The 25,234-nt window shown below is 35.2% G+C and overlaps 2 protein-coding genes across 6 annotated transcripts; both read left to right on the top strand.

Annotated features, from left to right (window-relative positions):
* Positions 1 to 3,170: 3,170 nt before the first annotated feature.
* Positions 3,171 to 3,989, top strand: LOC125473015. Its single transcript, XM_048575233.1, has one exon. The coding sequence runs from the start codon at positions 3,171 to 3,173 to the stop codon at positions 3,987 to 3,989; it is 819 nt and encodes a 272-aa protein (XP_048431190.1).
* An 11,843-nt stretch (positions 3,990 to 15,832) lies between these two features.
* Positions 15,833 to 22,231, top strand: LOC125473202. Of its 5 annotated transcripts, XM_048575693.1 has the most exons (19): positions 15,833 to 15,949; positions 17,189 to 17,237; positions 18,067 to 18,102; positions 18,537 to 18,615; positions 18,714 to 18,801; positions 18,893 to 18,930; positions 19,014 to 19,092; positions 19,173 to 19,225; positions 19,750 to 19,862; positions 19,942 to 20,031; positions 20,220 to 20,282; positions 20,509 to 20,549; positions 20,629 to 20,681; positions 20,782 to 20,878; positions 20,993 to 21,033; positions 21,154 to 21,221; positions 21,308 to 21,366; positions 21,694 to 21,812; positions 21,903 to 22,231. In XM_048575693.1, the coding sequence occupies exons 1-16, from the start codon at positions 15,872 to 15,874 to the stop codon at positions 21,209 to 21,211; spliced, it is 1,056 nt and encodes a 351-aa protein (XP_048431650.1). In that variant the 5' UTR covers positions 15,833 to 15,871; the 3' UTR covers positions 21,212 to 21,221; positions 21,308 to 21,366; positions 21,694 to 21,812; positions 21,903 to 22,231. The 5 variants fall into 5 exon arrangements, with proteins under 5 accessions (XP_048431650.1, XP_048431647.1, XP_048431648.1 ...); XM_048575690.1 differs by lacking the exons at positions 21,308 to 21,366; positions 21,694 to 21,812; positions 21,903 to 22,231 and having other exon boundaries at positions 20,993 to 21,192; XM_048575691.1 differs by lacking the exons at positions 21,308 to 21,366; positions 21,694 to 21,812; positions 21,903 to 22,231 and having other exon boundaries at positions 18,896 to 18,930; positions 20,993 to 21,191.
* Positions 22,232 to 25,234: the final 3,003 nt, after the last annotated feature.

Here is a 25,234-nt window from a genome sequence, read left to right as displayed (position 1 = left end):
TCTCCTAGAGAGTACGTCAACTCCATGACTTCAAGACTTAATCCCACAAATCGGGAACAAATTTGTTCAGCAATATCCTTGAACTTAGTATGATTAAATACTGGAATTAAAAGGGTCTTGCTCTCAAAAGTGCACTTCGCAATGATAGCTCCTTCCATAACTAAACAATTATAAAACACAGGAAAAAAACATAAATGTAATAGGCTGAAAAAAGATATAACTACGTGAATTTAGTAATTCTAAGAATAAGATTTCCGATCCTCTGCAATGTTCAAAGGAATGCAGCTGATTTTCGTAGGTAAGTTAAATCTTTAATGATTCAGCATACTGATAGGTGCGGCCAGTGTACAATCCCTTTTGAAAATTCTTATTGTAGCAAGTAGAAATATGAATTAATTGCGACTTTTCTAAATAAAAAATGACTGATACGGTATTGTCCGTACCTTGTTCCCTGGTTGTCCTACTTCTGAAACAGCCTTTCCACCAAGCAATGCCCAAAATCAAGAAAATGAGGAATAATGCTGAAACACCTCCAATCACAATGAATTTCTTCCTTTTGCTATCATCAGGCGGCTCGAAATCTATAATAAGTGACAAGGATAGTGACAATAAGAGAACAATAAATTTCTACGGGAAATTAAAGAGTACACTATTCAAAGAGGCATAACATCAAACACCTTCTGTGCATTGGTTTTTTTTTTTTTTTTTTTAAATAAATGAGAAGCATATCAATGAGAGATGATAGAAAGGTATTAGGGGGATTCTGACTGTGGAGCTGCAGTGAGAATATATATTTATCTTGAACTTCTATTGAAAAAGGTGCGGGATGAATCGAATTCTGCATTCATTTTCCGGTTGTGGCGTGTAGCATCACCACACCTACTGCACAGAATAGGCAAACAAATACTATGAAAAAGGTGATGGAGAATTAGTCGAAGGTGCCTTTGGAGTTGCTGTGATGTATATTGCACAACAAAAAGCTAATGGAGAATTAGTCGAAGGTGTCTTTTCGGCAGAGGCGATGAAGAATTAGTCGAAATTGTCCAATTTTATAGCCCAATATTAGGATTAGTCCAATTTTTAGTTATTTTTGACTTAGCTCCAATGATTAGGATTCCATGTCAGCAATTTTTCTGATTAGGTTGATTTTTTTGCATTGTTATTACTATTTTATCCTCTTATAGATTTGACACGTTCTCCATATATTACCCACGTTTTAAATTTTTATCAGAATTCAAATTCATTGTTTAGTGGTCTTTCATCTTTCTTCCAGATTTCTTGATAACAATTTTTGAATTTGAATTTCTTATCAATCTATTTTTAAGGAAGGCTTAAACTTATCTAGTAGACAATGAATTCGGATGGACAATTTCGACTAATTCTTCATCGCCTCTGCCGAAAAGACACCTTCGACTAATTCTCCATCAGCTTTTTGTTGTGCAATATACATCACAGCAACTCCAAAGGCACCTTCGACTAATTCTCCATCACCTTTTTCATAGTATCTGTTTGCCTATTCTGTGCAGTAGGTGTGGTGATGCTACACGCCACAACCGGAAAATGAATGCAGAATTCGATTCATCCCGCACCTTTTTCAATAGAAGTTCAAGATAAATATATATTCTCACTGCAGCTCCACAGTCAGAATACCCCCAATACCTTTCTATCATCTCTCATTGATATGCTTCTCATTTATTTAAAAAAAAAAAAAAAAAAAAACCAATGCACAGAAGGTGTTTGATGTTATGCCTCTTTGAATAGTGTACTCTTTAATTTCCCATAGAAATTTATTGTTCTCTTATTGTCACTATCCTTGTCACTTATTATAGATTTCGAGCCGCCTGATGATAGCAAAAGGAAGAAATTCATTGTGATTGGAGGTGTTTCAGCATTATTCCTCATTTTCTTGATTTTGGGCATTGCTTGGTGGAAAGGCTGTTTCAGAAGTAGGACAACCAGGGAACAAGGTACGGACAATACCGTATCATTCATTTTTTATTTAGAAAAGTCGCAATTGATTCATATTTCTACTTGCTACAATAAGAATTTTCAAAAGGGATTGTACACTGGCCGCACCTATCAGTATGCTGAATCATTAAAGATTTAACTTACCTACGAAAATCAGCTGCATTCCTTTGAACATTGCAGAGGATCGGAAATCTTATTCTTAGAATTACTAAATTCACGTAGTTATATCTTTTTTCAGCCTATTACATTTATGTTTTTTTCCTGTGTTTTATAATTGTTTAGTTATGGAAGGAGCTATCATTGCGAAGTGCACTTTTGAGAGCAAGACCCTTTTAATTCCAGTATTTAATCATACTAAGTTCAAGGATATTGCTGAACAAATTTGTTCCCGATTTGTGGGATTAAGTCTTGAAGTCATGGAGTTGACGTACTCTCTAGGAGAACACCAATCTTGTTTGCTGCAATCTGACATGGACGTGAGTGTAATGAAATTTTCATGTTGTGCTGAAAACATAGCATCTATTCCTGTCTGTGTTTCCATTGGGAAAAATGGTAATCAAGGTATGATCTAGACATCTCCTTATATTATAGGCTGCGTGAAAGCTAATAATTTTTTTTCCACATGATAGATAGTTTAAAAGTTTATCCATACATGTCGACGAAATTTATCATTTTGTTAATTTTGCTCCATGTTAGGTAGTTTAATAGGGTCTCAAACAGTAATATATGAGAAAGTATCGTTTTACAACTTTATACATGTTGTGTCCATCCCTTAATTGTTCTACCATGATCTCGTTTGATAAGGGGTATCAAATACTATATGCTTTGCTATGTCCCAAATAGTATTATATGTTTAGTATGTATGTGGAAATAGTGCTTACAAAACTGACCCTTTATTATAACATGTTCTTATGTATTCATCCTTAACAGATTTGTCTTTAACATGTTCTTTTTCTTCAACACATGGCTCAGGGTTTTTCCCGCTAGCTTTTGGCATTGTGGACTCTGAAAATGAAAACAATTGGACATGGTTTCTGGAAAATTTAGCAGAGACATTGCTTCCCCAAGGTCGTACGGTTACGTTCATATCAGACCGCAACAGAGGTCTACTTGAAGCTGTTTCCACCGTTTTTCCAGAAGCACCACATGCATTTTGCATGTTTCATTTGAAATTGAATATACAAAGTAAATATCCAAAGAAGATGGGTTCTGGTTATGGTGAAGTCGTTGCTAACCTGTTCCAAAAATGTTGTTACGCTCCATCCCAACTTGTGTTCGATCAGGAAATGAAAACTCTCATCAAGGATGGTGGTACAATAATTCAGAAATTTTTGCAAAACACACCTAAAGAAAACTGGTCCAATGCATACTTCAGGGGTAAAAAATATGGTGAGATGTGCTCTAATATTGCAGAATCCTTCAATTCTTGGATTTTGGATGAACGCAAGATGCCAACTTACCAAATGATTGATAACATACGTGTGAAGTTGATGGAGATGAGTTCTGATAGGCAATGTGAAGCCGAAAGATGGACCTCACCAATATGCCCAACAATGGATGACGAAATGATGAAAATGGTTGAAGTTGGAAGACACTGGAATGTGTGTCGTTCAAGTGACCATATTTTTGAAGTCAGAGATGAGTATTCTGTCATGGTGGACTTACAAAGTCATACTTGTTCTTGTTATCAATGGCAAATTAAGGGGTTCCCTTGTGCACATGCTTTGGCAGCTATTTTCAAAGATGGAGGTAACCCATATGATTATGTCGAAGATTATTTCACAACAGATTTCTATAAGTCTTCTTATTCATATCCCATCATTCCTGTACCTGATATTGAAAAGGATGAACAATCTATGAGTCAGGAGTTTGTGATAGAACCCCCATTGACAAAGCGGCCCCCAGGTAGACCAAAAGTTAAAAGACTAAAATCTATTGGGGAAGAAACACGCCCCAACAAGTGCAGTAGGTGTGGTGATGCTACACGCCACAACCGGAAAACTTGCAACGCCCCTATTTGACATACATCTCCATTGCCATTTGGATTTTTTTTTTCAAATATTTGAACACATGTTTTTTTTTTATCAATGTAATAAAATGATGCCTTCGACTTTTTAGTTTACTCATATTCTTCTTTTTTCCATTTTCTACTTACATGTCATATAACTTATGCAATCTGTGAAGACTATATTTATTATGCTATCATTACTAAACCTTCCAAATCAAACCTATATATATAACAAGCAGCCATAAGATGTTAAATTTTATCCTACCTATCAATTTGGCTTACAATATAAACTACCTATACTTGTAGAATATGATTTTTACATTCACCATTAGTTGTACATGTATATAGGTTTTTGGGACGGTTTTAACCTACCTAACATGTAGGAACATTACCGACAAACATTTTTTATCAACAATTTGAAAGTACCTATCCTTATACAATTAGAAAGTACATCTACGAACTATGTCCAGATAATGACAAAATAACATTATATGAGATTACAAACAAATCTTATTGTGCAATCAATAAAGGGAAACATGAAGAATATCCCCTTTCAATTGAAATTGAAATTAAAAAACAGATACGACAAAGCATATCTCAGTTCACATAACACCCAAACTTATCTAGTAGACAATGAATTCGGATGGATTGGAGTCCCATCATTTTATTGAATTGAAACACTTAAATGAAACAAAAACTCAAATTTCGCATAACTTCTTTATCCTAGTCTTCCTTTTCCCAGCTACCATCTCCCTCATTTATGAATATACAAAGGACATGTGCTCTCATATTCTTCATCGCCTCTGCCGAAAAGACACCTTCGACTAATTCTCCATCAGCTTTTTGTTGCGCAATATACATCACAGCAACTCCACAGTCATAACTGTTTAACAAAAAAAAAAAAGGTATGAACTTAAATATTACATTCTATCACCATGAAACCAACAAATATGCATAATACAGATGAAATTAACACTTCCATGTTAGGAAATTGTTGTGAGCATGATATGTTTGCTTTCAGTGGATACTCAACATTAGTTTGCCTCAACCACATGAAAAATTCTCTGTCATCATGGCTAAGCGTGTACAACAACGTCTGTACCTTATCACCTTTCATGATATGTTTGCAAATAGAGTTCTCATTGAGCTTTCTTGAAATACTATCTTTCATATGCTTAAAGTAGTCAGAAATTTTCACATGCTACAAAAAAATTAATAAAATAAAAAAGGAACACATTACAAAGTTAGTGTGTGAAATAAAATCCGAAGGATCAGAGGTATACTACATAGTTATCAACTTACCAATTTTTTAGCCTCTTCGAAATAAGGATCCACATACATATTCAACTTGGTTTGTAATGTGTTGTAATGTTCCCACCATCCACTTTGTTTGTTGAACACAAGCAAAGTATAATGCATTCCTTTGAAATGGTTAATCGGAAAGAAAACATAGTCGTTCTCCCGCACCTTTTTCAATAGAAGTTCAAGATAAATATATATTCTCACTGCAGAATTCGATTCATCCACAATATCCTACAAACCAACACGGATTAGAAGCACACTAGCCAAAAAGTAATATACCTGTACAACACATTATGATGTAAAATTCATATTCTACAAGGGCAGGTAGAAGATTCTCTAGATTAATGCTAGAAGATCGGAATAAAAATGGATAACTGTGTTACAAGGGCAGGTAGTTTATATTTACCACAGATACTAATAAAAATGGATTAGAAAAAAATAATAAAAATCAACATTTTACAATTACACTACTCATCACTAAATAGCATTGGTTTTTCTAATTCCTTAGTTATGGACGGTATTAAACTAGCTAGAATGAAGGAAAATTAACTGCAATGTTTGAAGAACTAAAATTTACGCACCCACGCAAATGTCGGCATAAACCCATATTTCAGCTGATCTTTTGGAATCCCAATTTGGTCGTCATTCAAAATTTCGAAAAAAGAATCAACTACCTACAACAAGAACCAAAACATCTTATGATTCATTTGTAAACTTTTCATTCAAATATAATTGTATTCATTGCTATCTAAGTCAAGTAATTATAAAAATTACAAATACCTGTCGACTAACACCTCCCTCATTCAAGAGTGCGAGGATATCATCACGGATCACTGCACAATGCTCTCCTTTCCACATTCAAACCCTTATATATATATATATATATATATATATATAGAGAGAGAGAGAGAGAGAGAGAGAGAGAGAGAGTTCAAACAGCATAATCAACAGCTTGATAACTAATAGGTAGAAAACTGTAAACTAGAATAAGGATGAAAAATTATTCACTACCTATCATCATTCAAATCCAGAAATTGTTTCAACTTCTCTGCATACGGTATTGGAAGACACTTGCCCACTCGTAGCCTACGCACAGCCATTGTCTTCACCGGTGCCCTTATTTTTGTGTTCCCATATTCATGCATTTGAATTGCTCGTGAACCAACACAATTTTTATCCATATGAACTACCATTTTTTTATTAACACAAGCATCATACTTGTAATCTGGCATCAACAAGGGCTTCCTTGGTTTTGATTTCACCCGCAAAATCATTGAGTTTTGTTTTGGAGATTTGTCTTTCACTATGTAATTTTCCTTACATTTTAGCTCCTCCTTCAGATTCTCGTTTTCAATAGTAAGTTTCATAATTTCTGAACGGTAGTCCTCCACCAAAAGACTCATCTCTTGTAATTTTCTCTCCAAGTCATTAAGGTTTGCCTTAATATTTGAAGGCTCTCCCAAGTTGTTTTCCATAAATTCTGATGGCAGTATATCAAATGTTGGGAGAAATTCTTCATCTGACACTTTCTGAGGCTCCACATTTATCCCCCCACCATGTGAATGCAGTTGTATGATTTTCTTCTCTTTTTCAGGTGTTTTTGGACTGCCCCCACCTACCTGTACAACTTCCTGTAACATAAACACACCATGTTTAATTTTATTAAAGTACATAAGACTTTATTTACATAATCTGTTCAAAAAATAACATACCTACTCCAACATGGATTACAAGCACAATACCTGTTTCACAGGTATTCCTATAGATTTGATTGTTCTACAATCCATGTTCTACAGGTATACCTATATAACACAATACCTGTTTTACAGGTAAACCAAATCGATGGGTAGGATAAACATACCTCCAACTCATGGATCTTCATAATTTCCATCTTTGCATACAATTCCGACAAATTCCACTTAACAACCTTAAGTGGCATATTTTCCCTTCCTCTGATTGGATTGATCAAATGAGTACGCTCACAAAACCAGAACTGCATCAGTAAGATATTAATATGTTAGTTCATTTGAACACAGATAGAATAAAATGAAATAAAATGTAGATTAACATACCAATAATCCAATTACACAACCAGTTACACTTTCGTAACGTTCTCCCATATTATCAATTGTGCCCAACAACCAATTCTTTACTGCTACAGCCCACGCATAATCCTTCATCTTGGTAATATCCTCAACGTACCCAACCATGTACAAACTAGTATTATTTCCACTCGTACTGAAAAACAGTGTCAAGCAAAAATATAAACAAACCAGTCGCACAAAATCACCCTCATGCACACTACCATGCAACTTAACCACTCTCAAAATCCTTTCTTCCAATATCTTCTTACTTATATCTTTCACGTCTGCAAGACATCTCTCATAAAAACCTGTAAATGCACCCTTTCTTTTCCTACTATTCAGGTTAATCTCTTCCCCTTCATCAGGCAACCCAAAAATCTCAGATATATCTTTGGCAGTTATTGTTGCAATTATTCCACCAAAAACAAATGCTTTTTGTACTGGGTCGTAGCACTTCAATATGGACACAATATTCGCATCACATTTCTTGCAAACACCATCAATGATCAAATTCTCATGGTACGCTTGGAACAACCTCCCGAACGGTGTACGATTCATTAACTCAAGATGCGCATTTGTCACACTAAGTCTCATTTCTTCCATAACGCGACGAAACTTCAAAAGGTCAGACCTGTACTCCAGGCTTATCTTTTTTTTTCTCTCCATGCAAAACATCTTCGGCTACAAGTAATACAAAGTCTACTATAACATGATTATTCCAAAACATACTAAATAACGCCCAAATGATAACATATCAAGCCAAACTACATATCATATTTATATAAGTAATGTTAAAAAGAGACTAATTTAACAATTTCAACTAATTATTCTAAAAGTAACTCCACAAAGTGAACGACGTATCAATTTAAACTACCCAGGTTAGTATTGAAGTTCAAATGACTAAAACACCAATTATTAAAGATGAACTGCAATACCTGTAATCTAGGTATCACAAGCCATTACTAATAATGTAATGGTAAACCCTCTTAACCCACCTAATTGATTTCAAACTAGTGCAAGCCTTCACTAACGCGTAAACACTGCCCACCAATTCATACCCGTCGTCAAACTCTAAATCTCGAACAATTGAAGTGAAAAAAAAAAAAAAATTTAGAGCAAAGATAGGGTAGCAACTGTTATCAAATACTGGTATTGAAATCGAGGGAGTGTAATACCTGTTATCCAGATAACGAACACTGCAAAAACAAAGCCCAAATCACAAAAACCAAAATATTAGAAAAGCAAAACCATATGACCATGTAGTGCAATCTGATAATCGTCCGAGAATATACAATACATGTTCTACAGGTATACCTATAGATTTGAAAGTCTTTAAACTACCTAAATAGAAAGGAAATCTGATCCAATCTCGACTTCAGGGGGAAAAAATATGGTGAGATGTGCTCTATAGGTATACTTCAGGGGGAAAACAGGTATCAAAGAAAACAGATCCAATGCATACTTCGAAAAAATTTAAAGTACCTGTTCTCCAAGTATACCGGGAGGCCAGAACCAGTTCGCCTATTCTGTTTTCATCATATACTGGGAGAAATTTTATAGCTTTCATAGCTTCATACGGATTTAGGGGATTGGTTTCAAGGTTTCCGCTAGATACGGACGCAAGCCAATTTGAAAGATGGGAGGATAAGGTTTTTGAATAAATAGAGAGACAAATCTGCAAGAGACCTGATAAAGGGCTCTAATGGCACTTGTTGTAATTTTGTTGGTAAATTATGTGCATTTTAATTGCTGACATGGATGATTGTTGTACTTACTAGCCCCCACTTATGCTTATGTAATATAAGTGGATTCCATTCAAAAAAGGCTTATAAAATTGGACCCATATCAAAAGACCCCTTTAATAAATAGCTGAAGTTGTCGAAAAAGCTTATAATTTTGATACAAATTTCCTTCTTGTGATACAAGACCAAAACAAATAACTTTGCCTCGCACTCGCAACTTCCTATTGGGTCATGTTTTACCTGGGATAAATGAGCATGTGGCATTTAAGTGATTTTGTTTAGCCCCAAATCAAGAAATCCACCAATGATGGGATCGCACAAAAAAAAGAAAGATAAATTATACAAAACTACCTTAACTATTGGTGCACGACACTTTCATACCTGATCTTTTAAAATTGACAATGTCATACCTCGTCTTTAGAATTTGGTCTAATGTTATACCTTCCGTTAGCCTGTCGTTAATTTGTCAGTTAAATGTTGACGTGGCTTTATCCAAAAAATAATAAAATATTAAAAAAACTAAAAAAATTATTTAATATTTTTAAATATTAAAATAATAAAGAAAAGTTAAAAAAACAAAAAACAAAAAACAAAAAACAAAACCTTTCGTCCCTTCCACCCCCTCCCCCTTCTCTCTCTCCCCATCTTCATCTTCTTCCCAGCTTAATCTTCAACCAAAAAAAAAATAAAAAAATAAAAAAACCCCAACCCAATTCGTCCGCCCCCCCAACAAAAAAAAAAAAATTATCCAACCCCCTGCAACCTAGAAAGAAGAAGAAGAAGAAAAAAAAAAACCCAGATCTTGTTCGCCAAGCTGATTCCGCGAGGGGTGGGTGCGGAGGGTGGAAGCGAGGGGAACATAAACTGGGATTTTTTGTTTTTTGTTTTTTTTTTTTTTTTGGGTTGCAGGTAGGGTCTCGGGTGGGGGAGAAGAGGGGGTGGGGAGGGGGGATGGGGGAGAAGAGAGAAGGATGCGAGGCGGGGGGGGGGGGGGGAAGGGATGATGTTTTATTTTTTTTGTTTTTTTTGTTTTTTTTGTTTTTTTCCTTCTTCTTCTTTTTTTTTTCTGGGTTGTAGCAGGTAGATGGGGGAGGGAGAGAGGGGGAAAGGGACGAAAGGTTTTGTTTTTTTTTGTTTTTTTTTTTTTTTGTTTTTTGTTTTTGTTTTATTTTACTTTTCTTTATTATTTTAATATTTAAAAAATATTAAATGATTTTTCTTTAGTTTTTTTTTAATATTTTATTAATTTTTTTAATAGAAAGTGAGGTTTGGATCAAGCCACGTCAGCATTTAACTGACAAATTAACGGCCAGGCTAACGAAAGGTATAACATTGGACCAAATTCTAAAGACGAGGTATGACATTGTCAATTTTAAAAGATGAGGTATGAAAGTGTCGTGACACCAATAGTTGAGGTAGTTTTATGTAATTTATCCAAAAAAAATGTATACAATCGTTCAATAAACACAAGCCACGTCAAAAACACTTGTTCAACAATGTAAACAACTCAACGATTGACTTTTTTTAAGAAAAATAAAGAGAGCTTTCATGAAAAGGGCTTGAACTAAGTTTATGTTAATAAGATATCATGCTATAACTTTATTTAATTAGAAAGACTTTAATTTTAATGAAAATTCTTAAATTTTAATAAAAAGGACAAAAGAACTTAAATTTTAATGAAAAATACATAATTTTCATATTAAAAAAATTAAAAAACAAAAATCTGACGCATTGACTCATGCGTCCTCACACTATTTATGAAACTTACGACATCGTTTATGAAACTTACTGCACTGTTTATAAAAACTTACAACACTGTTGATGAAACTTACTACACTGTTTATGAAACTTAACGGTACTCCATTCTTCTCTCCTCTTCTTGAATTTTCTTAGCACATTCTCACCTTCCAAACACATTTTCTTCTTCTAATTTTCTTCAATACCCATCAAATTTTCTTTTATCTCTTCAATTTCTTAACTTTTTACACCACTTACTTAATTTTTTTCTATTGTCCATCCATCTACGGCTTCCTCTTCTCTTCCACCTACAATCTCACCTTCTCTCTCTGCAAAATAAAAAAATAACGCAAATGAAATCACTAAAATCGAATTCACCCACGAATATGAGTCTAGAGCGTACCTCCTCTTCATGTCCTTCAATGGGAAAAAGAAACGACTATAAGGTTGTGAGGCTTGTTAGAGTTTTGCTTCCACGCAAGAATGTCGTCCTTGAAGTTGAGGTTTACAGCCTTCGGTCAGATGCTTGGAGAAGAATAACTGCGATGCCTTCTTTTTCAAAAATTGTGATTTCTTGGCAATCTAGATGTACCTTCCTTGATGGAGTTGTGCATTGGATTATAACAGAGCATTCTTGCACTTCCATCCTTACTTTCGTTTTGGGCAGTGAGGTTTCTCGAAAGATGTGCTTTCGTTTGTCCAAAGTAATTGGTATCTGAGTTTCCAAGGTGCGTGCAGCAAGCAAAACATGAAGGATTTGCTGTATCAGTTTATATGGGGGGATGCGCCTAGCGCAAGTTGGGTTTTTATGTTTTTGTTTTTATTTTTATTCTTTTGTTCTTATTATTAAATAAAGTTAATGAATTGGTTTTGATTAAAATGTACAGATTTGAAACCATTTTCATTAATCTTCTTAAAAATAAAAGCTTAACGACTACCATTTAAAACCGCTGCGGTTAAAACTAGTTTGGGAAGTAGTAGAAGTTGTCGAAAAAACTTATAATTTCAATACAAATTTACTCTGTTTCATTAAATTGTTAAAGAATAACCTTTTACCTTTTATAGAAAACAACCCATAACTCCTTCGTTTTTTTTTGTTTTTTTGTTTTTTTTACCAGTTGAGTACTCAAGCATGCATCAACTCCCATATTTTAAAACATTTTCATGCTACAAAGTGATAAATATAAGGTACGGAATATGTTTTGGTTTTGACCCTTAGCCCCTCACCACATGAACATCCAAACTTTGAAAGTTAAATTTCATGAATAATAACGTTTTGTGAGGTCCCTTTTTTTTGTTGTTTCACTATCCAAAGATTGAGTATATCCCGATATAAAAATTTTATAATATAATTTCAAGTATTTTGCCTTTTCCAATTTATAGGATCATGGCAATTACTTCGACCAAACAACCAACTAATAAACAATTTATTGCTTGTTTAATAGTTCTTCTAAAATGGTTGAAAGCTTTTTTAGTAAAGATATTTTTGAATAAATTCTTAGTAAAAATTCAGGTAGATCATGAAAAAGCACTCTAAGCGCTTCCTACAAGAAATAGAAATCTAATGCTTCTTTCAGAAAACACTTACGCTTTTGGAACATGAAATCATTTTAACAAAAAAATACTTTCAATTATTTTAAAAACACTTCTAAATACCCTTATTTTTCAAGTTGTGCTATTGATACATGGAAGTGCATTGCTTTTCCATTATAGAAAGAGAGAGGGGGCATAAATAGAGTTTTCCCTAAATAATAAAATTTGGAGCCTCTCCCTCACTATCTATGACAGCCCGTCCCGAATTATTTTATCGATGGTGTGAAATGACCATTTTACCCCCTTGAGCGTTTTGTGATGTTGTGTGGATTGGGCTAAGAAAAGGGACCAATTAGTTATATTCCTAATTAATTGGACCCAATTAGAACCAAAGGACTTAAGTTTTTTTTGGTTGGTGACCCAAACTGGACCACATACACACTCTCTCACTCCCGTTGACTCTTTCTTTCTCTACCTATCGGATTTTCTTCCATTTCTGTACAACCGTACGGACAACTTCCAAACCAACACTTCCAGTCGCGGATTGAGATCGTGGTTAGTATTTTTGGACTCCTTTTAAGCTCAGGAGTCGATATATACCTTTTGTTGGACATGAGGACGATGGAAACTCGAGAACCAAGAAACCCTGATGTGGTGCACAGTTACTCCGACGTGATCGCGGAGGTTTCGTTGAGTTTTAAGATTCTAGGGAGCTTTAGAACTTCTTCACAAAGCTTTTAGAAGAATTTTGGAAGGTTTTGGAAGTCGGAGTACTCAAGTTCATCGAGTTGCAGAGGTGGCCGAATTATCGAATTTTCCCGACGAGATTCCGTTGGTTTTAGGACTCCAAAGAGGTAAGAACATGTTCTACTCCTTCAGGGCTTCAATTTGGTATGAGATTTGTAAAGTTTGATTGAAAAACGAAGGAGAAATTAAGAATTTTCAGTTTTCCAGTTTCCGGCGACACAAACGGCAACGACGACGGAATCTGGTGACTCGCGCGGAGAAGAAGGCGAATATTCCGTCAGAGTTGACGGAATATTCTAACAGCGTCAGATAACTTTAACGGCATATTCCTTGATTTTAACGGAATATTCCCCAACGGCGTTAAGGTTCTGTTAGGCCTGCCAGGCATATGCCTGGGCATGGCCGCGCGTGTAAGAGCGAGTGGGTGATCGGGAAAATTTTCTAAAAATATGGGGATGTTCGTGAAGTTGTGTAGGTCATGGTGGTATATTCATTTACCCCAATTGAGCAATGTATGAGGAGTTATTACCTAGTTTGATTATGTGCTCCTAAATGACGTTAATTTAGTTGTTTCACATATAAGTGAGACATATCCTGAGGATGAACGCAATCAAGTAAGGCTCGGGGATTACGACCTATCTACACACTAGTGAGTAGGCTTTTGGTTTTCAGTAAATACCTATATACTCGGTGTTTTTCCCAGAAAATGAATTTGAATGATTATACGTCTTAAAATGCCATGCAAAGTATCTGCCTATTTTATTCATGCATTAGTAGTTGCATATATTTATGATTGGTGCTACGGATGCATAGGTAAGTGCCAGGTAAGTTTATAGATTATGGTTGTGAGATTGCATGGTTATGTGAGATATGATGTGATGCATTGAGAGCTCATAAACCTGCACCCAGGTGTTAGTGCTCCCGCCCAGAGTTTGGGCACAGTCCTTCACATGATGTTCACCTCCCGCACCACACGTTCACCTTGGATCCAAGTTAGGTGCATAGTCCTATTGTAGAGACCACTATAAGTGGTTCCGACTTGTAGGTGACCCGCAATCATTCGCACAGTCTTCACGTGATCGTACCACTTGAGCGTATTTATTACACCTAGTCCTATTGTACAGACCACTATAGGTAGTTCCGACTCGTGTGCAGGCATACTGTGTGAGCTATAGACTCAGCCGTACAGATCACGTTAGATGGATCCGGTTGATATGATATCTTGCAATGATATATTGACCTGGATTACTTAGTGCATCTTATTGTGATACTTTGGCATGGTATTCTTATGGGTTTTTTTTTTTTATTTTATTTTTTTTTATCCTGAGCATGATTTCTGATATAGTATGTATTATATTTTCTAGGAAGCTATACATGTTTTACAGCGAGGGGTTAGAGCATTTGATAAATGAAATGGTTTTTGGAAAACTTTGTTTTTGCCCACTCACACTTTCTGTTTTGCGCCCCTCCAGGTATTAGGTGAGAGTGCTCTTTGGTGGTTCACGAGGATTTCAACGGTATTTCTGACAGAACATCACAAATGTAGGACATCCTTGGTTTTGTGTAATTAGTTCTTATCCTACTGAACTTCACTAAGGAAACCTATGCTTTGGCTATGAAATCTTGATCTTGCACTGCTCTAGTCTTGTTTGGTGGTTTAGTTAGTTTGGTTTTTATTCATTCGTATATCTTTATATCATTATTCTTCTGCACTGCGCTCATGGTTACGTCACGCTCACGTGACGGCCAGCACGCCCTGATTTTAGGGTCGGGGTGTGTCACTATCTCTCCAAAAAAAAAAAGAATTGTAGAAAGAGAGGGGTAGAAATAGAGTTTTCCCTAAATAATAAAATTTACTCTTTTTCATGAAATTGTTAAAGAATAACCTTTTACCTTTTATAGAAAACAACTTATCACTCCGTTTTTTTTTTTAATGTTTTTTTTACAAGTTACATAATATGTTTTGATTTTGACCCTTAGCCCCTCACCACTTGAACAAACAAACTTTTGAAGGTTAAATTTCATGAATAATAACGTTTTGTGAGGTCCATTTTTTTGTTGTTTCACCATCCAAAGATTGAGTTTATCCCAATATAAAAAAATTTATAATATAATTTCAAGTATTTTCCCTTTCTAATTTATAGGATCACGGCAATTACTTGGATCAAACAACCAACAAATAAACAATTTATTGCTCGTTTGATAATGTGTCAAAAATGGTTGAAAGCATTTTTAGTAAAAATATTTTTAAATTAATTCTTAGTAAAAATTCAAGCAGATAATGGAAAAGCATTCTAAGCGCTTTTTACCAGAAACACAAATATAATGCTTCTTTCAGAAAACATTTATACTTTTGGAACATGAAATCAATTTAACAAAAAAAATACTTTCAGTTATTTTAAAAACACTTCCGAATACCCTTATTTTTCAAGTTGTGCTTTTGATACATGGAAGCGCACTGGTTTTCGATTGTAGGAAGAGAGGGGTAGAAATAGAGTTTTCCCTAAATAATAAAATTTGGAACCTCTCCCTCACTCTCTCCCCAAAAAAAAATTGTAGAAAGAGAGGGGTTGAAATAGAATTTTCTCTAAATAATAAAATTTGAAGCCTCTCCCTCTCTCTCTCTCCCAAAAAAAAAAACAAAAAAGAATTAAAAAAAAACAAAATAAATATTTCATAGGTGCGTTGGCTAAAACGTCGCCGTTTGGGGTTTTGGTTGCAACAAACTGAATCAAAGAGAGAGAGTAGAAATGACCCGAAAACAAACCGGTATGAATGTTGTCCGAAAGTTGGGGTCGTCATGGATTCATCGATGGCTGCCGGCGAAGGTATCGTCATTCACGATTTTCACCTTTTCTTTTTGTGTTTTGATATCATGGATTCGTTGGTAATGTTAGAAGCTGGTGTTCGTTCTATGAATCTTTCGTCTGTCTGAGTCTGATGATAAAATTTAGGGCTTTTAATTTTCAAGGAACCATAAAACTTGTAGCTTTTTATTTTCTATTGACAGGAACCCTAATTTTCTCTTTGAATATTAGGGGTAGTGTTAGAAATTTGTGGGTTTATTTTTCAATTTTCAGGAAAAAACTTTGGGTTTTCTTCGTCAGTTCAGAGAAATCCCAAGTTTTTATTTCTTTATCGAAAACCCTGAAAATTGGGGTTTTCCTTTTCAATTGGCAAACACCCCTAATTAGTAACCCTAACAAATTGATAAAGAAAACCCTTGATTTTTACCGTGAGAGCAAAGTTCTGTAATACAACCACAATTTCTAAGGGTAACCGTGACACCGAAAAAAAAAAAACTTGGGTTCTGTGTTAGTTGAAAAAGGAATGCATGTCATAAACATTTATAAGTTCCGGTTTGAAATTTTCCGGATTCAGAAGTTTCGGTTTAGGCTTGAAATTTGCTGTTATCTGAGTCAATTTTAATTACATGCCTGATTTCACGATTTCAACCCGTGATTTGTTAGCTGCAGTAACAAAGTCCATCTCTTTGGATTAAACATGAATGCCATGCTATTCAGTTTTGCGTATGGTATGGCAAAAAATAGTTGAAAAGTAATAAAATGTGGTTACATTTGGAGCACACATTATATCTCTAACCTGCTATATATTTGGTGACCAGTTTTTTGACTCATCCGATCCATCTCTTTTTATTTTGCTTTTTCAATCTTCAATTTGATGGGTCAGAAATATAGACAGTAACAAATTCCTTCTTTAGATGGATATTTCGGATAGTTTGTTCTTTCTTAAAGGAAAGTGGACCCTCAGTTTTGATCTTATGGATGTGAGGCTGAACAAGGTTAATGTGACTTAAAATTTTCAGTTGTTCAATACGTTGAATTTTCTTTGTTTTTCTTGCTACCCTAAATGGTTGTATGCTTTGGTGCTCATTTATGATAAATTTGCTGTGTTGTTCTTGTTCTTTAATTGTATGTTTTGGATTCTTGATTTGACGTCCATGGTGACTTACTACAATGTTCTTTTGCATATTTATAAGTTTGGTAAGAAGTATGAGACTGGAAATATGAGAATTAAGAGAGAAATTGAGAAACATTAAAATACAGTGCAGGCTTCTAATTGGAATTTTTTTAGTCGGGAATAGCGCAAAAACAGGTTTGTTCCCCGATATTAAACCCTTAAGAACGTGTTCATCTTTTATGATTTGTGGTGAAGAATTCTTTCCCCATTTGATTGATTTTTGACCCTCTGTTGTTTTTCAATTCGAAAAAATCAATTCTTCAATTACCAAACCTTTATTGATTCCTTTAAGTTTTTGGTGTTCTGTTTCTTTGTGAAATAGTTCAACGTTAATGTTTTCTTGTCATACTTGTTTGATGTCGGTAGTTAATTAATTTTTGGGTGGGTTTGTTCGTTTTATTTTTGTTGTGGCCCGTGTGTGTTTTTTTTGGGGTTGTGGGGGGGGGGGGGGGTGGGGTGGGTAGCGATACTATAGTTTGGCAATGGCCATGTGCCTTTTTGGGTTGTTCTAAGATTCAGTGATGATTTTTGGATGTTTGATTTTTCAACCAGAATTACCGAGCTTTGGTTCTTTTGGGGTTGGGGTTGTTTTTTAAAAATAATAATAGTAAACAGAAAGTGGGACTTTTATGCTTCTAATTAGTGTTAATTTTTGTATCCAAATTTTTCCGCTTGATGGTCAAACTATGGAGGTTTTAAAATAACAACCTTTTATTCAACCGAGTCTAAATATTTCTGTTTTTTTCTTCATGCTAAAACATAAACGGCGTGTGTAGTCATTTCTCTTCTTTGTGATAAGATGGTTTTCTGTAAATCAAAAAGTTATTATAACTTTTATAGATGAATGGTTGACTGTGATTATGGTTTATAATGGGAAGAGAGTTTTGTGCCATAATTGTATTTAAAGCTGTTTTTAATCTCCGATTAAGATAAGTTATTATGTTTTGTCATTTGAAATTTGCAGAGAACAGCGGTAGTAGGAGTTTTGAAAATCCTCAAGGTTTGTTGATTTTTTTCCTTCTCTTTTCTGGTTAACAGTTTATGCAATTTTGGTATTTTGTCCTTGTCGAAGGCCCATGTGGTTTCCTATGGTTGATTTTAAAATTTCATTGGTGGAAAGGTTGACAGTAATTATGGTTTATTTTGGAAATTGGTTATGGGGGTTGTTATTGGCACTCCAAAATGGTCATCCTGCATTCCGCTAACTCTAAGTAAAGATTTGTCATTTTTTCTACACAAGGAGTGCAAGATGAATTTTTGTGGAGAGACCCTTGGCTATTAGTTTAGGTCTTGATTTCTTTCCAATTATCTGTTTTCTTTTTATGTTTTTGGACTAGAATATTTTAGAAACTAATCAAGTATAAGCGAGCAATAGAAATATGTTAGCTGTAAGAATATCACTTAATTAATTATATTCATACATTCACTCCCTAGACATTGGGGGGTGGCTACTGCAGGCGTTGAAGGAGAATGCTACTGCAAGGAGTGCCATTCCTGACTTGGAAGGGAAAAAGTTCGTGGCAATACCCTTGTGTTATAATTTTCTTCATTTGTATCGCTACAACGGGACAAGATTTTCAATGTTTTATTATGTTTGTTATATATGTCCAGAAAGTCGTCACATGGAAAGAGGAAAACAGTATGCAAGCCCTTTACAAAGCCCATTTATTTTTTAGACCCATGGAATAATAGGAATTTGGTAAGAGTTTCACTGAATCAATAAGTTTGTGTTTTACGCACTCAGTGTACAATGTATTCTAATTTGTCTCTCCTTGCACGTGATTATGGAGAAGGCTCCAGGAATAGTTGATCCTGCCATGAACATTAGGTAGGTAGTTGCCAATTCACTTAAGTATCTTGAATTGTATCTAAACAATGCAATTTTCATTTATGCTTATGATATATGTTCAGGAATCCAATGAGAAAATTCAAGCACCTTGCTAGCTTAGATGCTGTGAAATTAAGGGAGATGCATCCAGATTATATACCGGTAACATTCTGAACCATCAAACATTTTACTAGCAATCCATTTGGTGAATGCACTCTATTCTAATTTGAGTTTCCATGAAGGTGATCATGGAGAAGGATGCAAGGAGTGACGTTCCTGACGTTGACATGAGGAGGTTAGTTGATTTGCATTGATGTAATAAATTAGGATTGTTCCCTTTTCATTTATGCTTTTGATTATTATCCGAAATCTGTCTGGAAATAGGAAAGAAAAAAGAAATGAGATACATGTGAAAAAGCCCAACACTTGTTTTGTTCTTATTGTGTAGACTGAGCTTGTTAATGTGTGTAAGTAATCTATATGGACCCAGAGGTTTTGGTCATGTGTATTGTTAACATTTTACCAAAATAATTGAGTCGGGTACTTTAGTGGAAGTTCGAGGGCTGGTTCTGGTTGTAATGATTTGCCTGGATTGGTTACCCAAGTATGGAAGCCTTCCTACCCAGTAATTTTCATAAGCATATCAGTATATAAGAAAACCTACTTGTTACTACAAAGTACGGACACAAACTTTCAAGATCATTTGTACCCCTAGCTTGGTTTTATCTTTTTCATTTATTTCTTTTTAGATTGTCTTAAATGAGGTGGTCTCACGTGGTTTTATTTTTTGATTTTTATTTTTATTTTTTCTGACTGCAGATGTCATGTCTATGATGGTACCCCTCTTAGGGAATTTGTTCATTTTCTTCGGGGGCACATCCACTCTAAAAAACCTATATTTGTCTTTTTCAAGAACACTAAGCCTCCCAACAGTGAGTTGCAACTCATTTTGGCTTCAAGCATAATTTTTTCCTGGAGTTGTAATTGTAAATAGTTTGTCCTATGGTACAGGTGCCTTGATGTCTGCCATCCATGAGGAAAACAAGGATGAAGATGGTTTTCTTTATGTGACCTACAGTGGAGAAAAAAGTTACATAAATGGTGTGTTGTTAAATTTTCTGCTTCGAGATATGATGGCCTCTATAGTTTAATTGTTAGTTCAAAGTTTCACAAATGTAGGGTTGATATTGTTGGTGCTTTGTTTTGGAAGAAATTTTATTTCTATACTTGAGATTTAAGTTGTTAGTTAGTTTGTGCAGTTGTGATGTTTATTGTTTGAAATTTTGCAGAGGATAGCCGTGGTGGGAGTTTTGACTTGGGCGAAAGTTCTTATAAGCAAGAAAATCATCTAGGTATGTTTTTTAAACTTTCTGGTTAATTGTATTGCTTGTGCAATACCCATGTGCGTATTTTAGTATTTCGTCTTGGTAGATGGCTCTCACTAAGGAATAATTCCAAATTTTATAGATTCAGATAGCATAGTGATCATTTGGTGTATTTTGTAAACGATGATGACTGCTCAGCCATGTTTATCTTCTCATCTGTCTTTTTCTGATGTTTTTGGTCTAAAATATTCAGAAAGCATGCAAGCAGAACAGAACAATCCAGACCCGATACCAGTAAGAGTTTCAGCGAATCAGATACGTTCACTTCCTTGTCAGTGGCATGTGCTCTCGTCTGATTTGTGCCGTTGTGCAGATGATTGTTGAGAAAGCTGCTGAAAAGAGTGACATGCCTGACATTCAAGAGAAGTTTGTTGCCAATGACTTTGTAGCCCAATTGTCTTAATTTTTATTGCTACATTGGAAGAACATGCTTCAGTTTTCACATACAGATTTAATATTTTTTCAGAAGGTTGGCAGAGAAAAGAAGGAAAAGAGCCTACGTGGACATAATGAGAAATGCGTTTGTGTATTTAGAACCTTGGAATTTGAGATCATACAAGATGGTAGGAACATCTCTCTTCATTATATTTACGTCATAATTATCATATTTACTTCCAAAGCTTTCAGTGGATACATTGTTCTAATTTGGGCCTCCATGCATGTGATTGCGGGAGAAGGCTTTGTCTTCCAGTCCTAGCATGAGCGAGAACACAAGGAAGTTAGTTGCAAATTCTCTGTTTTGCTTTAATTGTCTTGATTTGTATGCTATTTATGGATATAAGATTGCTATTTATTTGTTTAATTTTTGTTTTCATTTATGGTTTTGATGTACGTTCAGGTTCTATTTAGAGAGGTACAAGCAGTTATATGGTAATCTTTCCGAAGAAGCGTGCTGATTATATACCAGTAAGATTTTCGCTCCATAAAATGTGTTTACGTCCCATGCACTTGGTGGATGTACTCTGTTTTAATTTGATGAGATTCACACGCAGGTGAGTGTGGAGAAGGATCCAAGGGCAGACAGTGACGTTCCTGACATTCATGTAAAAAAGTGTGTTTGCAATTCCCTTTTGCTTTAATTATTTTGATTTGTATTGCTATAGTTGAATAATCGTTCATGGTGTTGTTGAGATGTGGAAGAGACTTGGTCCTTGTTCATTGTATGAAATAAAGTTCAATGCTTGTTACTGTCGCCATGGTTATATAATTATGAGTTACAACGTGCATGAATTGGTTACCAAGTAGCGAACCAAGTAGTGTTCATAGTCCATATTAGCTATAAGATCTGCCGTCCAAGTTCCTTTCTTGTCATAGCTTCGTTTTAAACGAAAAGGGTTCTCAATTTGTTCTGTTTGCTTACTATTTCTTGTCGTTGCAGATACCATGTCCCCCGTCAGAAAACTCTTGGAGAATTTGTTGATTTCATTCAGATGGATATTGCGGTCAGTAAAACATTCCATGTGCGTGTCTTCTGCAAGAACACTGAACTTCCTGCCGGTGAGTGAGTTTGTAACTCGCTTTTATTTTTGGCATATTGTCTTTGTTCCAGAGCTGTGGAGGTTATAATTCTTTGAATGAATATCACAGGTGCCTCGATGTCTGCAATTGACGACGAATTTAAAGATGGAGATGGATTTCTTCGGTTGACGTATATCGGAGAAGAGAGAGCATGTCGATCTGCCAGTTAACTGTTTTAGGGAAGGATTTGGCAGTTAGTTTGTTTTTGTGAATGGTGATTTATGTGACCATCTGATTGGGCTTGTTTGTTTGTATGTTTTCTTCACTATCTAATTGGGCTCAACGGCCTCTCGCGATGTCAAACTTGCCATTCATAAGAGTATAATTTCGTACCTAACACTTGTGAGAGAAAGGAGAGCTTATAATAAAAATAATACTCTACTAAATTACCGGAGTAATTAGAATCTCTTTTAGTTTTATTAAAGTCATTTGGTTAAAGAATACACATCGTTTTCTTTTTGTCTTTATGTTTTGGAGTTTTACTTTCACATGCTCACCTGATTGTCTGGTGAGGTCAATCAGGTGAGCCTGTGAAAGTGAAACTCCAAAACATATAAACAAAAAGAAAACGCTGTGTATCCTTTAACCGAATGACTTTAATAAAATAAATGCACCTCTATCAGTTCATCAATATAAGCAGCTTCAGGCGCAGTGAACTCTCCTTTGCTATAGGTTCCATAGATTGTAGTACCTAAGGGAAGTGTGTCTTCTCCTCCTCTGAGATATCCACATGGCTCTACAAATTAAGAAATATATCAATTATGCAACTGCTAGCACTACCATGGTATCATGCAAATTATGAGGGTCTACTTGCGACGCATAAAGTAACAATAATCTTAAACCTTGTATACAACAAAAACTGATTGCAATCTTGCATCCTTTGTTTTGAAGGCATGTAAAGCACTGTTTGCTTGTCTTCGACTTCCCTCCAAACACAACCTCTGCGATATAAGGTCTATGGAACTGCAAGAGAAAAAAAAAAAAGGGAATTAGCAACACATAGAAGAAGATTAGCCTAATAGTTGCAAAAATTCCAATTGATGAACCTTGATGACACTGCAAGATGTTCCGGAATGGTACCAACAACTGAAAACCATTTCGTTTAAAGGCCGTTTGATAACCATTATGTTTTCAGTTTTCACCTTTTTTAAAACTGAAAACGAAATGAGTTATCAAATGGCCCCCTAATAAAGCAAACCATCTCACGGAAAAGTAGTTAAATTAATCCCTGAATGAACCATAGAACAACAACATCAAAACCTAAACCCTGACAGGAAAAAAAGAGTCATGCCAGATGATCAGTCAGAACTTTCTTACAAGAAATGCAATGTACTAACAAAAAAGAAACCATCAAGATCTTGAGAGAATTAAGTCTTACCTTAAATCTTTGTATTAATTTCTAATTACTCACTTAGGGTATGGTCCCCTATCCATCCTCTTTAAATTATGTAACAAAAAAAGGTAACACAGTACTTGTCACTTAAAATTATTGGCTAGTAGTGTTCCTCTTCACTTGTAAGTGAGAGGGTCTTATGTTCAATTCTCGCCAAAGGTGAATTTCAACCACATTATTGCTAGCCCATTGTAAGGTTAAACATATCTCCTCCCCTTTAGTGTAGATAATATCGTTTGTTAAAAAAAAAAAAAAAAAACACACACACACACACACAGAGTACTTGACTCTTTGCCACCTTTTTACTTGTCCCTTTTAGAAGGGTGCCCTTGTTTTTGTTGGTCCACATAATTATCTGTTTTTAAATTCACAACTAACTGGTCACTTAATACTACGATCTAATGATATTTTTTATCACTTGTAAGTAAGAGGTCACAAGTTTAAATCTCGAAAATGACGAGTTTGCAACTAATTTATTCCATGCAAGTTTTGTTTTAAGTCACTAGGCTTAGATGTGGGTTGAGAGATTAATTTCTTATTCTCGTTAATAGTCATAAGATAAATCTAGAGTTTGAAACCTTCCAATGTGACAAAAAGATAAATACCCAAAGTTTGAATTTTACTTAAGCATTGGTGTATGTAAACACATTGCCAATGAAGATATTCCCTAATAAATACATTTTTTCTAATATTAGCCAAAATTAAAACCTTATAAACTTTTAACCAAATATTTTATGACATGTTAAATTGGACGCAGGGAACTCATAAATTGAAGAAGAGAGAATGAATGGATATTTGATCAATTAGCCTTCTCAGTTGTTCTAATTTCTAATTTTTCATATATTGATTTACAAATCGTAAATTTAGAAACTAGTTTTATTTTTTATTTTTATATAGTAAAAAACACATGAGAAGTTTTTTTATACAATAATATGTTTACACTAAGAATTGAGAAAATAAAATTGGTATCGTAACCATCACGATATTGGAATTTAATACCTATCATTCATAAGTGAAGAAAAGTAATACTAAATTATATAACAAGACGGTAAAGTTGTAAACGCATGAGAAATTAAAAAATGAATAATTTTCGAACTTACTTTTATTTTATTTTATCAAGAAGTAAACTTCATTCAAAGCTTAAAATCTAGGGAACTTTAACGAAAAACTCCCAGTACTGTTCACTTTAACGAAAAACCACATTTTTACACTAAAAGGTCAATCCTGGTACTATAACATCCCACATCGACCAACGGAGAAGGGGCGATGTGCCTTATATGTACATACTCCCCTCCCTATAGCACGAGGTTTTTTGGGAACTCACTAGCTTCGGATTCCATCGGAATTCGAAGTTAAGCGAGTTCGGGCGAATGCAATCTTAGGATGGGTGACCTACTGGGAAGTTCTCGTGAGTTCCCAGAAAAAAACCGTGAGGGAAAACTAAGCCCAAAGCGGACAATATCGTGTTATGGCAGAGCCGAGACTGGGATGTGACAGAATGGTATCAGAGCCACTCTGCTATTCTGTGCGGATGTGTCGGTGAGGACGTCAGGTTCCCTTTAAGTGGTGGATTGTAAGATCTCACATCGACCAAAAGAGAGGGGGTGATGTGCCTTATATATACATGCCTACCTTCATATAGCACGAGGACTTTTGAGAACTCACTGGCTTCGGATTCCATCAGAACTCTGAATTTAAGCGATTTTAGGCTAGAGCAATCCAAGGATAGATGACCCATTGGGAACTTCACGTCTGAATTCCCAGAAACAAATTCGTGAGGGAATGGTAAGCCCAAAGCAGACAATATCGTGCTACGGCAGAATAGAGACTGGGATGTGATATAATGGTATGAGAACCACTTTGCCGTGTGGTGCAAGTATGCCGACGAGGACGTTGGGCCCCTCAGGGGGTGGATTGTAACATCCCACATCGAACGGAGAGGAGGTGATGTGCCTTATATGTACATACTCCCCTCCATTGAGCAAGATGCCTTTTGGGAACTCACTAG

This window comes from the organism of the source record quoted next, unplaced genomic scaffold (assembly GCF_019419815.1).
Source record: "Pyrus x bretschneideri cultivar Hongxiangsu unplaced genomic scaffold, Pyrus_bretschneideri_v1 Contig8, whole genome shotgun sequence".
NCBI classification, from domain to species: domain Eukaryota; kingdom Viridiplantae; phylum Streptophyta; class Magnoliopsida; order Rosales; family Rosaceae; genus Pyrus; species Pyrus x bretschneideri.
Note: the sequence above shows the minus strand (reverse complement) of the source record. Positions and strands in the feature narration are given on the sequence as shown.